This window comes from Meles meles, chromosome 6 (genome assembly GCF_922984935.1).
Source record: "Meles meles chromosome 6, mMelMel3.1 paternal haplotype, whole genome shotgun sequence".
NCBI lineage: Eukaryota > Metazoa > Chordata > Mammalia > Carnivora > Mustelidae > Meles > Meles meles.
This window is the reverse complement of record NC_060071.1, coordinates 106,710,297-106,724,087: the sequence shown is the minus strand read 5'-3', so window position 1 is coordinate 106,724,087 and position 13,791 is coordinate 106,710,297. Positions and strand designations below refer to the sequence as shown.

The following is a 13,791-nucleotide window of genomic DNA, read 5'->3' as shown; positions in this document are numbered from 1 at the left end:
GCATCCGAGCTCCGCAAAGGCAAAAAACACGTATTTCTGTATTACTCACGCTTAGTCTCCAGTGGATGGGGGTAAATCTAGTCCAAGGCAGCTGCCTAGTACGTATTCAGTGAGTGAGTGGAAGTGCTCTGGACCTCGAGCTTACCTGCAGCGACTACTGATTATGAACTAGCCACGGGCGGGTCCCAGCTATCTCCTTAGAAATCTCTGGGTTCTATGTGAGGTAAGAATGCTGTAGGCAGGGGCCTGATGACAGCATTTCCAACAGCATAATCAGCTCGGGACATCTGGGAATGCCAGAGAAAGGGCTGGTGCGAGTCTGTGGGTGGTGACCTAAGAGGTAACACAGTAGGGACAGCTCCCTCCCTCAAAGAGCAGGAGGGCCCTGGGGCCCAGGAGAGAGAACAGAGCAGAGGGCCTGAGTCCTCAGTGGATGCAGGATCTCTACCCCCAGGCCATCACTTCCTGAAGGGATGAGCACACAGGTGTCTGAGCTCAGGTGTTCTGAGGCAAGGTCAACACGTTGGTCTGATACACACACAAGCTTTCTTCCTTCAAGAAGTCAAAATAAACTCCTTACTGCTTTTCTCTTGGTCATTAGCGGCCCTGAGACTTTGTGTGACTTTTGTCATCTTTTCAACAATTCCCATTCCAGTGAGCCTGGCAGAAGGTATTTTTGCGAAATTAATATTATTCAAGGTGCGAAATGGCAACGGGCTTCTCAAAGGCCAGACAGAAAGTGAGCGGCCTGTCAGGCCACCTGGGTCACCTTGCTGCTCTTGGGTTTCCACACTGAGTTGGCCCAAGCCCCAGGGAGTAGAAGAAAACAGCGGTTCCGTCTCTGTCTCTCAGGTCGCTGCGTTTCCTCAGTGACAGCGTTCCTGTGAGTTTCTGAGGGAAGCTCCAGAGAAAAAAGGGGGCTGATCCCTCTCTCGCCATAATACTCAGCTGTCTAGTCCTTAGGCAGAACACTTCCTGGGCTTTCTAACAGAGACAGAGAAAACTGGCCTTTTTGCATGGTCGACAACAAAATGGGTTCTTATATTAAAGATGGCAACAATCACTCAGTCAGACAAACTGCTTGGTAAATAAAACAGAATTAAGAATAACCTTGGTTTCAGTCAGATAGGTCACTTGTCATCTGTGATTCACTTTAAGGACAGGCCTCTCAGTATGGACGTGCATGTGAGTAGTCTCTCCCTGTCTATCTCTCCCAAGGCTTTCAAAGCCGCCTGCCTTATAAAGTTATATATGCATATTCTGTAAGTATATGTTACTTTATATTTTATGAGATATGAATTCAGGGTAACTTTATATATTCTATGTAAAATTATACACACACATCTTTGTAAATCAGTTAAAAAAAACTCCCATTGCATTATAAAATTTTTACGTGCTCACAGAACTTGTGTTAGCCCCATCAAGCTCCATACTTTCTTCCTTTCCAAAGGCACCCTGGGATTGCGAGAGGACATCACTGCTCAGGCTGTGCAGGGAGCACGTGCCTACGGAGCTTCCAGCCCGCCAATCCCAACCACCTCCCAACAGCAGTGCCTGCACCAGAATTCCAGGTTGGGGCAGAGGCAACACGGGAATGAGTCTTGCTCTCTTTTGCCCCTCCGATGAAATCGTAAAGTCACCAAATCCCAAAAATGATATTGGCATCAAAGATAGGAAGAGAACCTGTGTAGGCAGCAAACAAAAAGAAACAGTGGTAGCTGATAAGTGCTTATCAGCCCAGTGATTCTGATGCCTTCTATTGAAGCCAGGGTCTCCCGGGATGGCCAGTCACAGGCTGCCTGGACCCAGGGAGTAAATATGGCAGTGGTCAGGTTACACAGGAGTGTGGATAACCAGGAAACTTGACTTCAGAATCCTTTCATTCTTTTTCTGCCTTTGGTAAGGAAACAAGGTGAAAAACTCTGCAAGGTAGGTCTAGCCATGACACCTTCAGCCGAGACTTTTCCCATTAAGGCGGCAGAGAAACGCCCTTCCCTATCGGTCACTCACCCTTTCCAAAGACTTCAGGAGGTTTTGTCTTTCTTTGAGCTTCTGAATACTGATGACAATTTTGTGTCTTGCACCTTTGGTAACATTCTGTAATTAAATAAAAGTTACACTTAAAAACATATTTTTAAGAATCAGTTTAGAGACTCCTGGAGGCTATTCAGTACTTCACTGTCTTCTTGGTTCCTACGTTTGGGAACTAGTAAATATCCATTTGTCTCTCTCTTCAGTCCCCTCTGTCATAAACCTCTCCTTACTAAATGTTCTAACTAATTCTGGTTATACATTTGCCTGTGTCCTTTGGCTGTGACCTTTAGGAGAGAAAAGAGAGAGAAAACTAGAACAGCCAATTACCCACCCAGCATGAAATTTCTTGTCTTCAACGATCATTTTAAAGTTATACACTCTTCTCTGTATTTTGTCATTTCATTCCCACCCAAGGTTGCTTGAAGGTTCTAATCCCATACAGAGCTTCATTGTTTTCTCAAACTTTTCCTGGGTTTTCCCATCTCTAAAGTCTGGTAATGGTTCTCACCAGGTACCGTACAACACAGGGTAATTTTTGGTAGTTTACAGGTCATCTTTGGTCTCCATAAGGAAAATAAGAAAAGAAAAGAACCTAAAACTCTGGTTCAGTCATCACTTGAGCTAAATGAGGAGGATTCACAGTTAGGGTTGTGGATTTTGTCTTAATGGTGTGCAGTGGTGAACCCAAGGATTTAGTTCAATGCTTGTTGATGAGAGATACAGCAAAGTTCCAAACAGGAGGTCCTGTCTTTTTTTTTTTCATTTATTTATTGATTTATTTATTTTTTATTTCTTTTCAGCATAACAGTATTCATTGTTTTTGCACCACACCCAGTCCTTTCTTAAGTCAGGTCTCTAAGGCAAACTTCTGGTGACTTCTTCTTACACCTACTCACAGAATTCCTCTTACAGAAGGAAAAGATGGGAACACCAGAGGCATCTCCTTCAGAGATATTAACACTCGAGTGACAGCAGAACTCACTCTCTAAGATGAAGTGCTGAGGGCAGATTTCTCTTTAGCCTCGACTTCGGGTTCAAGTGAATTAAATTACTCTGCCTGCCTCTGGCTTTGTCCTCTCTGTCAAATAGGTCTTGTTTTTTCTCAAGTCAAATAACTGAGGACTTAGATTTTTTTTTTCCTTAACTCTGACCCAAATACCAAAAAATGCTCTTAGAAGTAGTTGTCATCAATCCCTGGGATTGATTAAGGAACAATCAAGATCCAAAAAGTGGTGGGAGAAGTGTTAGGAAGTTGAAATTAGTGCTTTTCATTCTCCTAGAATGTACAGTGACTTTGGGCTTTGCCTTGCATCTCAATACTGGTGTTCAGCCAGGCCTGCAGAGGTTAACTGAGGGTACTGAAGATGCAGTGGGAAACCAGCATCTGCTGGGAGGCAGGAGTCGAGAGCAGTATTGCCCCAAAGGGTACAATCTCCTCTTCCTGCGAAGGAAATATTATTAGCCTGTTCAGACATTTAATTCTTTTAAATCATTGCTCAAAAGAAACTGAGGTCAATTTGAAACATGCAAATGGCATTTTAAACAAGGGAAACAAAGACATCAGTCAGATTTATTTATTCGAGCACAGCATGCTAGGAAACATGGTCAGTTTTGGGGGGTCTGTTGACTGGCCTAGCCTTTGGCATCCAGACTTGGGCAAAGATGCCTGAGAAGGAAGGGGAAACTTTGTTCTTTTAAGGCACTCAGAAGGGAAATGAAACCAGAGACCTGGGGTAATCCCATTCTCTGCGTCAGTCCCATGTTATTCAAGGTAGTTAGAAGAAAAAAATGTTTGGCACAACTTACTCTGATCTTAACTGTGTCCAATCTGAACATGTTCTTGGATAAGTGTTGGGGAAGGTCTGAGGCATGACTTGGTGCTTCTAATTATTAACTACTAGAAGTTAGCTGATTTATTACCAGACTGGGCAACAGACAACCAATCTGTCATAGTCCAAACAACCCCTTGTCCCGCAGATGGAGGGAGGGGACAGGAAAAGCAAAGGCAGGGACCCAGACTCTTTGGGGCCTTGGTCAGATGTTCTTTCTAGGCCACTCTACCTTGAACTTAGAGCATGCACCTGGGTATTACCTTTTTCATACTCTTTCTCACTGAGCCTTATTTGCCTCCCAGTTATCTGCTGGTCCCCCACCTCCTACTGGACGCTGAAGACAAGAACTCAGCCTTACTCACCATGTAATGTGGGCCAGCACCTGGCAGTTCCTAGAACAAGGCAAGCTACTGGGTGGGGATAGGTATGGGTCCGAACAAGGTCTGTCTTGAGCTGGAACTTCAGGTTCCATCTGGGGCAACTTCTCAGGGAATGGTCACCTGCAGCCCTTACCTGAGCCTCCAGCTGGCACTCGGTAAGGGCCATCATTTCCTCGTAGGTCATCTGGGAGAAAAGCGCAGCGTACTTGTGCAGGCGGAGGCTTTTTAACCAGGCTGGAACATCTGCGGGGCAAGATGCACGAGAGATGGGGAGAGAAATCGAAAGGGAACAAGAAGAGATGACAAAAGATGTGGGAATAGAGAGAGGACAGGAGGGTGATGGTCAGAGGGGGAAAAAAGAAGAAAAAAAATCCTTTATGTTACTACTTGTTCAATTCCATTTTGGCAACAAATTATGGACTTCGAAGTCTTGGTCTAGCCCTGACATTCCCACTGTCAAGGCTCCCTTCTTCTACTTTAGACTAGGGGTTGCTACGTTGGGGTCCATGGGCTGCAGGGCAAATAGGAATTCCCTAGAATGATATCCCAGTTTGTGAATATAGGAGTAGTTTTCTGGACAGAGGTCATCCATAGCTTCCATAAGATCCTCAAAATGGTTCATGACCAAAAACATGACAAAAACCACTGCTTTGGCCAGACTATTTATTACTGATGTGGAAAGAGGTGACTTAGAATGTTAAAACTACATAGGATGAGGCTTCCTCTCCAAGATTTCCTTCTAGGTTCAGTGTAGCTCTCCATGTGTTCTTTCTGCCATTTCCACAGAAAAGAGCTCACCCAGGCAACCGTGAGAGTCCATGGGTGGAGTTGCTCTCATTCTTAGCCTAATATTTCTTCTGCCTTTCTCCACCCCAGCGGGAATAAGGGCATCCTAGACTCCAAAACTATCACTCCAGTGTGTGTGTGTGTGTGTGCGTGCATGTGCAGTGACCATTTCTCCAGGCCATGGAATGTGTCTGGATGTGTCTCAGACCTTTTCCTTGAATATTAACCACAAATATACCAGGACTGGAAAGGCCCCCAAATTGGCTAGATCATAGGATAATAGAATCTCCAAAGCATATCTGAAATAAGCCCACATTTTGGATTCTAGAGTTGGGAAAATTAAATAGTAACTGCATCAAAATCCATGAGAATTATCACCTTGCTAAGTTCAACCAAAACAAAGCACTTGCCCCTGCTCTTTTAATTCAGAGTTTTTGAGCAAATAGGATCTTTGAGAATTCTCTAGAATCCCATCTCCCCACCCTTCACTCATTTCACAGATGGCAAAGTTAAGTCATTGTCTAGGTCACGGAGCAAGTATGTGATGAAATGGGGCTAGAAACAGGCCTCCTGCCTCCCGGCTTTTTCCTGCCTTGTATCAACTTCTTGTAAGAGTCCATCAGTGGTAGGGCTGGGGAAACAATGTCATCAAAGTACTTTGAAATGTTAAAGCACTGGGTAAATGTTATTCACGTCTCCTATCAAGTATTATCCATTACTAACCATGTTGATCACAAGATGCTGTCTATTGTGCCAAGTGCTTTATTCTGAGGCACTGACGAACACCCAGAGTAAGTGGGAAACTTCCAATTTCCAATTTTTAAAGTAGTTAACTGGGATTGATGAAGAAAACTGGCCCACTCTGTAATCAGGCCCAGCCTCCCCACAGAACCTGACCTAGGCTTCTGGAATGTGGGTATTTGATGATCTCCCCAAATTCAAAGATTACAAGGGGAGGGCAGGCCTGGTAAGGTTACCTTGTGATCTGCTGTAATGTGAAGGCTGAAGAAGGGGAACCTGTAGAGAAACAGAACTGGATAGCCCCAATGCCTTTTGAAGAACAAACTCAGTCATTTCAGGTAAGAAATCAACTTGATTCTGTGCTTCTAGGCCCACCCTTCTACCATGACAAGCAGAGAGTCCCTCTGGGACCACCAGGAACCACAAAGAGACAAGGCTTCCCCAGGCACATAGTACCAACTGCTTAAGTCCTCCTTGACTCAAACTGTGGTTGCATAGATTCCAGGCCCTGCCAGCCCAGGTCCTGGTACTTTCCCTCCTGCGGCATCCTGGACCCATCTTACCAGACTTTATTCTCCACCATGTTTTTTTGTTGAAACAATGCTGATCCTTCTGCAGTGTGAGCAGCAAATAACCACAGCTCCAGCTTTGGGGCCAGTGACTTGTCAACGCTTTGGCATCAGGTTTCATGTTGGCTACTCACATCTTTGAAAAGCCCCAACTTGCTGCTCAGAGAACTCAGTGATCATGATTCAGCAAAGTCTGGGTGACCCCATGGCACACTTGGGCACAATCTGTCACAGAGTACGGAGCATCTCATGGGCCAGACTTTTCACCGGTGCCCTAGGGTTATCAGGCAAAAGCCACTAATGGTAAAAGAGAATCCTGAGCTACCAAATCATGTCAAAAAAGCCAAGAGGGCAATATGGTGTTTTGAGAGTTGGGGACAGTAGGGTGCAAATTTTGACTCAGCAAGACTAGCATTCCAGTCAGTACTAGCTCCTTTTTATAAAAGATTTGGACAACTAGAATTCCTGTCAGAGGGTTGGAAGAGCCTGCCTCAACCATTTATTTAGTGAAAATGTGGGCCAGAGGGAGTTGTCTTCCTACCAACTTCACAACATGGTGAGTTAGGCCTTCCGGAGAATTTATTTGTGTATCTCTTCCTGGTAAGTCCCCATTGGCCACTGTTCCCTGAGGCAGGCACATGTTGACTCTGCTTGTACGGCAAGTGTCTCCATGCCTCGCTCTGTGTTCCATGCTTAAAGAGCTCTCCTTCCTCAAACATGAACAACGAAGAGGAAATCCAAGTTCTTAAGAACTTGGATTAGTAAGAAAGCTTACTAATCTTTCACCCCCTGCTTGGAGACAAGGCAACTTCTTTTGCCAGGGATTAAAACAAAACTCCATTAAAAGGGAAAAAAACCCAGAGAGGTGAGCACCCGCACCATTCCACTCCTTCCAAGCCAGGAATTCCAACAATCTGGATGCTAGATTCTGTTAAGATGCTACCCAGAGATGAAGCCTAACTAAAAGTTCAGATCCTTTCCCATGGACCAGGTGCCACAGGTGGATGCAAAGCTGAGAACCATCTCATATAACCTCAGACATTGTTTCTTCATTCTGAAGAGCTATGGCTATGCTTGAACGAAAAGACAAGCAGGGGTGTTTCTTGAAGGCGCTGATACATGATTGGGGGCATGTATGCCTCCTGGGCTCCCCCCCTCTGGCTGGCACACAGCCATTTAGCTTCCACTGGGCTGCTTCTGTTGGACTTGTCAATGGAGGTCCCAGACTTGAAAGTCACTCTCTTACGCAGTGTGAGAAAGATTAAGATGCTTTTGCTATATGCCAGGTTGACTTCCTTGCCACGACTGAGCATCCTGATATTTGCCCACTCAACCCTTATTGAGTGTTTTCTATGTCCCTGCCATCAAAGAAATTTTAATCCAGAGAGAATGACTGACTCAAACAATACATTTATAACAGTTGTAGAACAAGTGCTAGGTCAACTCCAAGTTCTAGGTGGGCACAGGACAATGAGCATTTTGATTTCCCTTGGGGAGTGAGGGATAACTTCACAGTAGGAGCAGCCTGGAAATCATTGGGCAGACCACCGTGAGGAAGCCTCTCTGGAAGCAGGAACAGCATATTAGCAAATCATAGAACCAAGAGAGCATTTGGGGCCAAGCAAACACTTGGGTGGGTGATAGAGAATGGCTAATCCAAGGTGGAGCACAAAGGGTCTGATGATTGAGATCTGTAATGCTGAAACAAGGAGGGTAGATCTGGTCTTTGGTGATGAGGAACTGCTGAAATCTGAGAAACAGAGGCACAATCAGATGAGGATATTAGAAAGATGATGGCTGGCCATGTAAAGGCTGGACTGGAGGATGTGGGAATGGAGGCCAGGAGATGAACTGAAGCCCTGGGTGATGGCTTGGAGGGGCAGTGGCAAGGAATAGGATAAAAATGGGTAGTATCTGAAGACCAGGGGAGAATAGGGGAGCCACAGATTTGGGGTGACAAGGGAGAAATGATGGGCTCCACCTCATGTCAGCTGAGTATCACTGCCTTTGAGCCATCTAGGTGAGGAAGTCGATGGGACAAGATCTCTGAAGAGAGGTCTGAGCGGGAGAACTTGTCAACAGCATATGGTGGTGACTTTAAGCCATGGAAGTGGTGAGATCAGTCAGGGAAAGAGCATGGAGTGAGAACAGGGGTGAGCCAAGATAGAGCCTTGGGAGCATGAGGTATTTAGGGGAAGGGGTGAGAAGAGAAGCCCACGAAGAAAACTTGGAGGACAAATCCGAAGGGTAGGTTCTGGGAGAAAATATCACCATCATATGCAGATGGTGGGTCCCCATGCACAGTGTCCATCCTTCATGAATCTCCTTCTAGATCTTGCTGCAGCCCACAATGGTTTATCTCCACATGGCCATTTTTGGTAACAGCACTACACTCCTCTTTTATACGCTCTGTGTTTACCTGCTGGTCTTTACCAATGGGTTCAATTTCCAATTATGTTGGTTTCTATTTCCCTTTTAGAGTTTGGACAAACCAGCCACAGAGAAGCTTTATGGCATGTACAACAGCTCACACAGAGCCTGGTGTCCAATTAGAACCTGAGTTGCTTTTTTCAAAAGTTTGTTGCCAGAATGGCTGCATATACCATTCAACGGGCCATGCGTCAACTGCCTCACAAAAAAAGAGACTCCACAAGAATGAAAGATGGAACCAATACTGCAGAAGGGCCCAGTATGGGAAGCCTTGTAAGGACAGGGAATAAGGCGCCATTGGAAGAGAGAAACACGAACAGCCTTGGTTTCCACAATAAGCCTCACCCGTGGTCGTCCTGATACCTGCAGACAGGAGAGCAACTTGCATTCACCACAGAGAGCCAAGCTACTCTCAGACAACTCTCTCTCTCTCCCCAAGATACAAGTGCATCCTTGGTCTTTGAGGGAGAGAAGAGGGAACCAGCTGAGGGTAAGAAGAGACGTACTTTTCAGTGTTGAAGTGAGAGGGCAAAGATTCCCTTCAAAAACAAAGTAGAAGTCCAGGAACGGCATCAATATTATGGAAGCCTGTCTACTTTTGGCCAGAGCGGAAGGAGCAGTCCAATGCTGCTCCAGCCTCTGAGCAAAAGAAAGACACGCCTTGGTCTCTGGTTCTTGGGAGCTGAGAGTGTGCTCCTCAATCCTGGGAAACGGCTGCTGTGGCCTCCAAGAAGGGCTCACATTGATGGGGAGCCTGTGTGGGTCTCAGAAGGAACAGTTTGACTAAAATACCAACTTAGACGGTTCAGTTACAAACACAGGGATTAAATTTCTCAATGTTTCCATGAGCTGTGACACTCCTAAGTGGTGTTCTACATGCAGCTTGCTTTGCGTCATTAAGTGGCGGCTGGGTTCCATGTGGAAAGCTGCCCTCCCCAAGCCTGCACAGTTCTTCAAGCACCACAGCTGAAGACCCATGCTTGGTAAGGAATGGTGGTTAAAAGACTTATATCCTTTAGAATTTGGGGGAATCCTGGAAATTTTCTTTGCAAAGACAATGGGCCTCTGGTCTACCTGAGAAGAGGGGGCACAATCTGAGCCCATGAGGACCTACCCATGCAGGATATAGGCTGGCATTTGAGAATAAAGAAAGTGAAGGGAATTTACTAACTCCTGGCCTTCAAGTTAGATGAATTCAAGACGGTGTCTAGAAAGTCAACATTCAGAACATGGTGGCTTGTTCCCATGACAGCCATGCTGAGAAGAGTCCTGGCCATACTCCCAACCCATCACTCATACCCTATGACCCTCAGAAATGCTGGATTCACCACTTTTCTCACAAAGCTTTGTCATACGGTTCTTCGTCTTAAAAAGGATCACACTTCTCAATAATTTTTCTAATCACATTCTAAGACAGGCAGAGAAGTTCAAAGGTTTACATTTCAAAACCAACTCGAAACCCCAAACTGGCTACTTCAGAACAGGCAATGCATTTCCTTCACTGTGAGGGAAAAAAACTTCAGTTTCATTGAAGACTCCCTAGGAAAGGCAACCAGGCCTATATTCCCAGTCCCTGGTCCCCTCCACTCTTAACTGCTAGGTTTCTATCAAGGTGACTGGAGCCACAGGTTTCTTTTGAACCTGTATGATGTCTGAATACAAACAATGTAAAGTTTCCATTGCCTCCATATTTTGAACCGACAGAACACCACACATCGTAAGGCAACCCAGTCAATTTCCACTCCTGATGGTGAGGCTGAAGCTCGTGTCAAGAGAAACAGCCCCGACCTCCATCCCTCTCCCGCTGACAGCTGTGACAAGAAAGTCATGGAGCTTGTCACCCTTAGGAACCCAAATCTATGGGCCTTACTAGCCAGAAATCTGGAATGGAATCTCCCACACCAGCTTCCCCACAGGCAGTCAGAGTGCTAACCTGTGCAGGTGGGGAGAGAAGCTGGGGCTTAGGGAGACCAGCCAGGGAAGAATGGTACACCAAGGTCTGGCTCAGCTCCTCGGAGTGTCCTACTGGTTTCCAGACTCACCAGTCCCCGTGAGTCACCAGACTCACACTGGCCCCGGATCTGTTTCTTCTCCTCTGTTCTCTTTGCTATAGAGGACACTGTGGATTATCTAGCTGTCCCGGCAGGAACCTGGGCATCGTCCTAAATTCCTCCCACTCCTGCACGGTCTGCTTTCAAGAGGACACATTCAATTCCGAGCTTTCTCAATTCTCTCACACGAAGACCATGCCCACACACTCCTTGGAATCCATTCTCACTGTTGCTTGCCTTGGTCCCATCTTTTTTTCCTCCTCCGTTACTAAACAGCTCCCACCTCTCAGCTGGTTTCCCAAACCAGAATCCTCTGCTCCTCCTCCCTTCCTATGCGCTCCCTCCCCGACTTCCGCTAGGGTCCGATTTCTCAGGAGCAAAGGTAAGCAGGTCGTTCTGCTGCTAAATGCCCTTGACAGCTTCTATGAATGCCAAACCTTTCGCGAAGCCTGGCTTTCTCCTCTCCAGACTCCTTCCCATGTCCTTTTGACCTTCAGGCTATAGGAGGTACTCGGTTGATCTGTCTCATCACCATGCTTTTCTTGCATCCTTTTCCCTCTGCACAGAATGCCCTTCCCTCACCTTATGTATTTGGCTAACATGTAATCAGGTTCTAGACTCAGGTCCAGGCCTCTCCTCCTCAGGAACTTTCCTTGACGTCTCTCGACTTGGCATCAGGGTCCTCCTTGGTGCCTACCCTGACCCAGGGCAAGTCTCCAAAGACAAGACAATTTCACAGCTGTGCACCTGCATCCAGTCTGTGTTTGCTGCTCATGGGATGGGGACTCCCATGAGGCAGGTCCCATCTCTTTCTTCTCTGTCTCCCCAGTAAACTAGTCCAAAGCCTCTCTCAGCAGGTGCTTAAAAGCCAACTGACTTGATAAGAACTAAAGTAAAACCTATGAACCAGTCTTTCTTCTGTTCTCTCTGCTTCCATAGAACACAGCCCCACCACCCGTTGACAGCCCTGGCCTTTTGAGAAGTCTTTGGATGTCATGTCTCTACATTATTTCTGAGAACATGATGCTGCTATGAGGGGTAGATGTGTTTCCCCAACCAACAGACTTCTGCTTGTCTAGGTTTCTCTTCCTTGCAGGAAATTAGGGGAATGTCTTTTTTCCTCCTCTGGGCCACCTGAAGGCTTTGCATGAGAGAAGAGGCAAGAGTGCAGAGGGAAAGGAGGGTATTATGATTGAGGAGCAACCTGGGAATCATGAATCTTTCCCCTGGGATAAGTCACAGTGATGTTTCTGCCAACAACGAGGACAACTGAATTTAGAAACCTCGATCAGCGTATCTGGGCCAACAATGTATAACCAGCAGCCTCCATGGGGCATGTTAAGGGGGAAACTCCTATTCCTGTTGTTTCCTACTTCTGTTCGTTAATTTCTCGTCGAGTAGCTGATCCCACTCCTGCTTCAGCCTGAAATTAGTCTGAGATCCCTACCCGGAGGGACAGCCAATCTGGGCTTTGGAGCTGACTTACATCTTCGGGATGGTATTTACTATAAAAGGAAAAACAAAGCAAAGCAGGCAGATGATGTTATTCCCCTGAGAACGCAAGCTGGTCTACTTGGGAGAGAACTTTGCGACGATCCCTGGCAGGGTGCTGACCCCAAAACAAAAAGAGGGGCGAGATCGATGTCGTGAAAAATTCAAAAAAGAAGAATCCTGGGCTGTGAGCTTTATTTCACACTCTTGACCCAAGAGGCCCACTCTTAAGGGATAATTCGTAGCCAGGCCTGGCCAGTTTGTCCAGATGAAAAGGAAGGACTAGATAAACACCATGTTTCCACAAGGTATGCACAGCTGTTGGCAAGAAAGATGAATTCACACTAAATTAAGCTCAATTATGGTGACTTTTTATTCTTTCCCCAAGGTGCAGGGAGAGGGCTGACACGCATCCTCTGGAGATTTGGAACTCCTCCAAATTCAACTACAGATTCCTTGTTGTTTCTGTAAACCAGGCTTTTAAAAGAACTTTAGAAAAATAGCAATTTACTGATGGCGTCCTGAGGTGGACCATAAAGTAGCCTAAAAGGGTTGATACTCCTGCCAAAACACCTGGTTACACGGAAGAAGGAGATGTGGATCTGAGGGCAAGAGCTGGCTCTTTTTAGAAGCGCTTCGTTTGATTTCGTATTTCATTTCTCAGAAAGTATGAATTAATTTGGAAACTTAAACCGGTGTCTGCTCTCGGACTTGGGAATCAAACGAGAAACTCTTGGGCTGGGCCTGGTGAGGGCTGCCTCCTGGGCACTGTCCTGGGAGGCCACCCTGTACAGGCTTCGCTGACAGAGTTGCCTTCTCAAGAAGACATCTCCAGTCACCGCTGGGGGGCTGAAGGCAGCCCCCCATATTCTGGGAGGCCGCTGTTTCAGGTGTGGAAATTTCTATGGTTTGACCTATCAGCTGAACTGCAAACATACTTTTCCCACAAATACAACTCTTCGTTGTTTCTCTTGCCTTCTTTCAAATATGTTCTGCCCTCTCATTTGCTACAGACTTTATATTTTGAATCCTGATCCAGTTCTTTGGGAAAAGGACAGTTTGCTAGGTCAGCAGAAGGAGGGTGTTTATAGGAAAGAGTCTTCTGTTTTACTTGGTCACCAAATCCCTTGGGCCTATTAAGAAAATCTTGGATGTAAGAGCTTATCTGCGTCACTTTCTGACTGAAGGATCTCTGAGGAGACAATTCTTATCAATTCTAAAGAAAAGAATAGAAGATGCTTACATAGGGGATATTCCCTGAACTTTGGAATATTTTGGCTTTTATTCTAAAACAGCAATAAGAAGTTTATTTGGGTTTTCTGTCATTATTCTCTTCTCACCTCAAAACAATAGCACATGATGATCACACCTTTACCTACTTTGGGAGGATGTTGAAGGTATACATTAAAGCTGAAAGAATGAATGAATGAATGTACAGGAGGAAGGAAGGAAGGAAGAAAAGTAAAAGGAAGAAAGG

At 45.9% G+C, this 13,791-nt stretch overlaps 1 protein-coding gene across 2 annotated transcripts in view; it reads right to left on the bottom strand.

The window, feature by feature from the left end:
* SAMD4A (sterile alpha motif domain containing 4A) overlaps nt 1–13,791 on the bottom strand; it is a 207,692-nt gene that overhangs the window by 36,286 nt on the left and 157,615 nt on the right. For both annotated transcript variants that reach the window (XM_046008460.1, XM_046008461.1), the window contains 2 exons: nt 4,380–4,489; nt 2,011–2,097 (listed from right to left, as the gene is read on the bottom strand). In XM_046008460.1, coding sequence (XP_045864416.1) covers nt 2,011–2,097; nt 4,380–4,489 — 197 coding nt within the window. The remainder of the gene's footprint in view (nt 1–2,010; nt 2,098–4,379; nt 4,490–13,791) is intronic.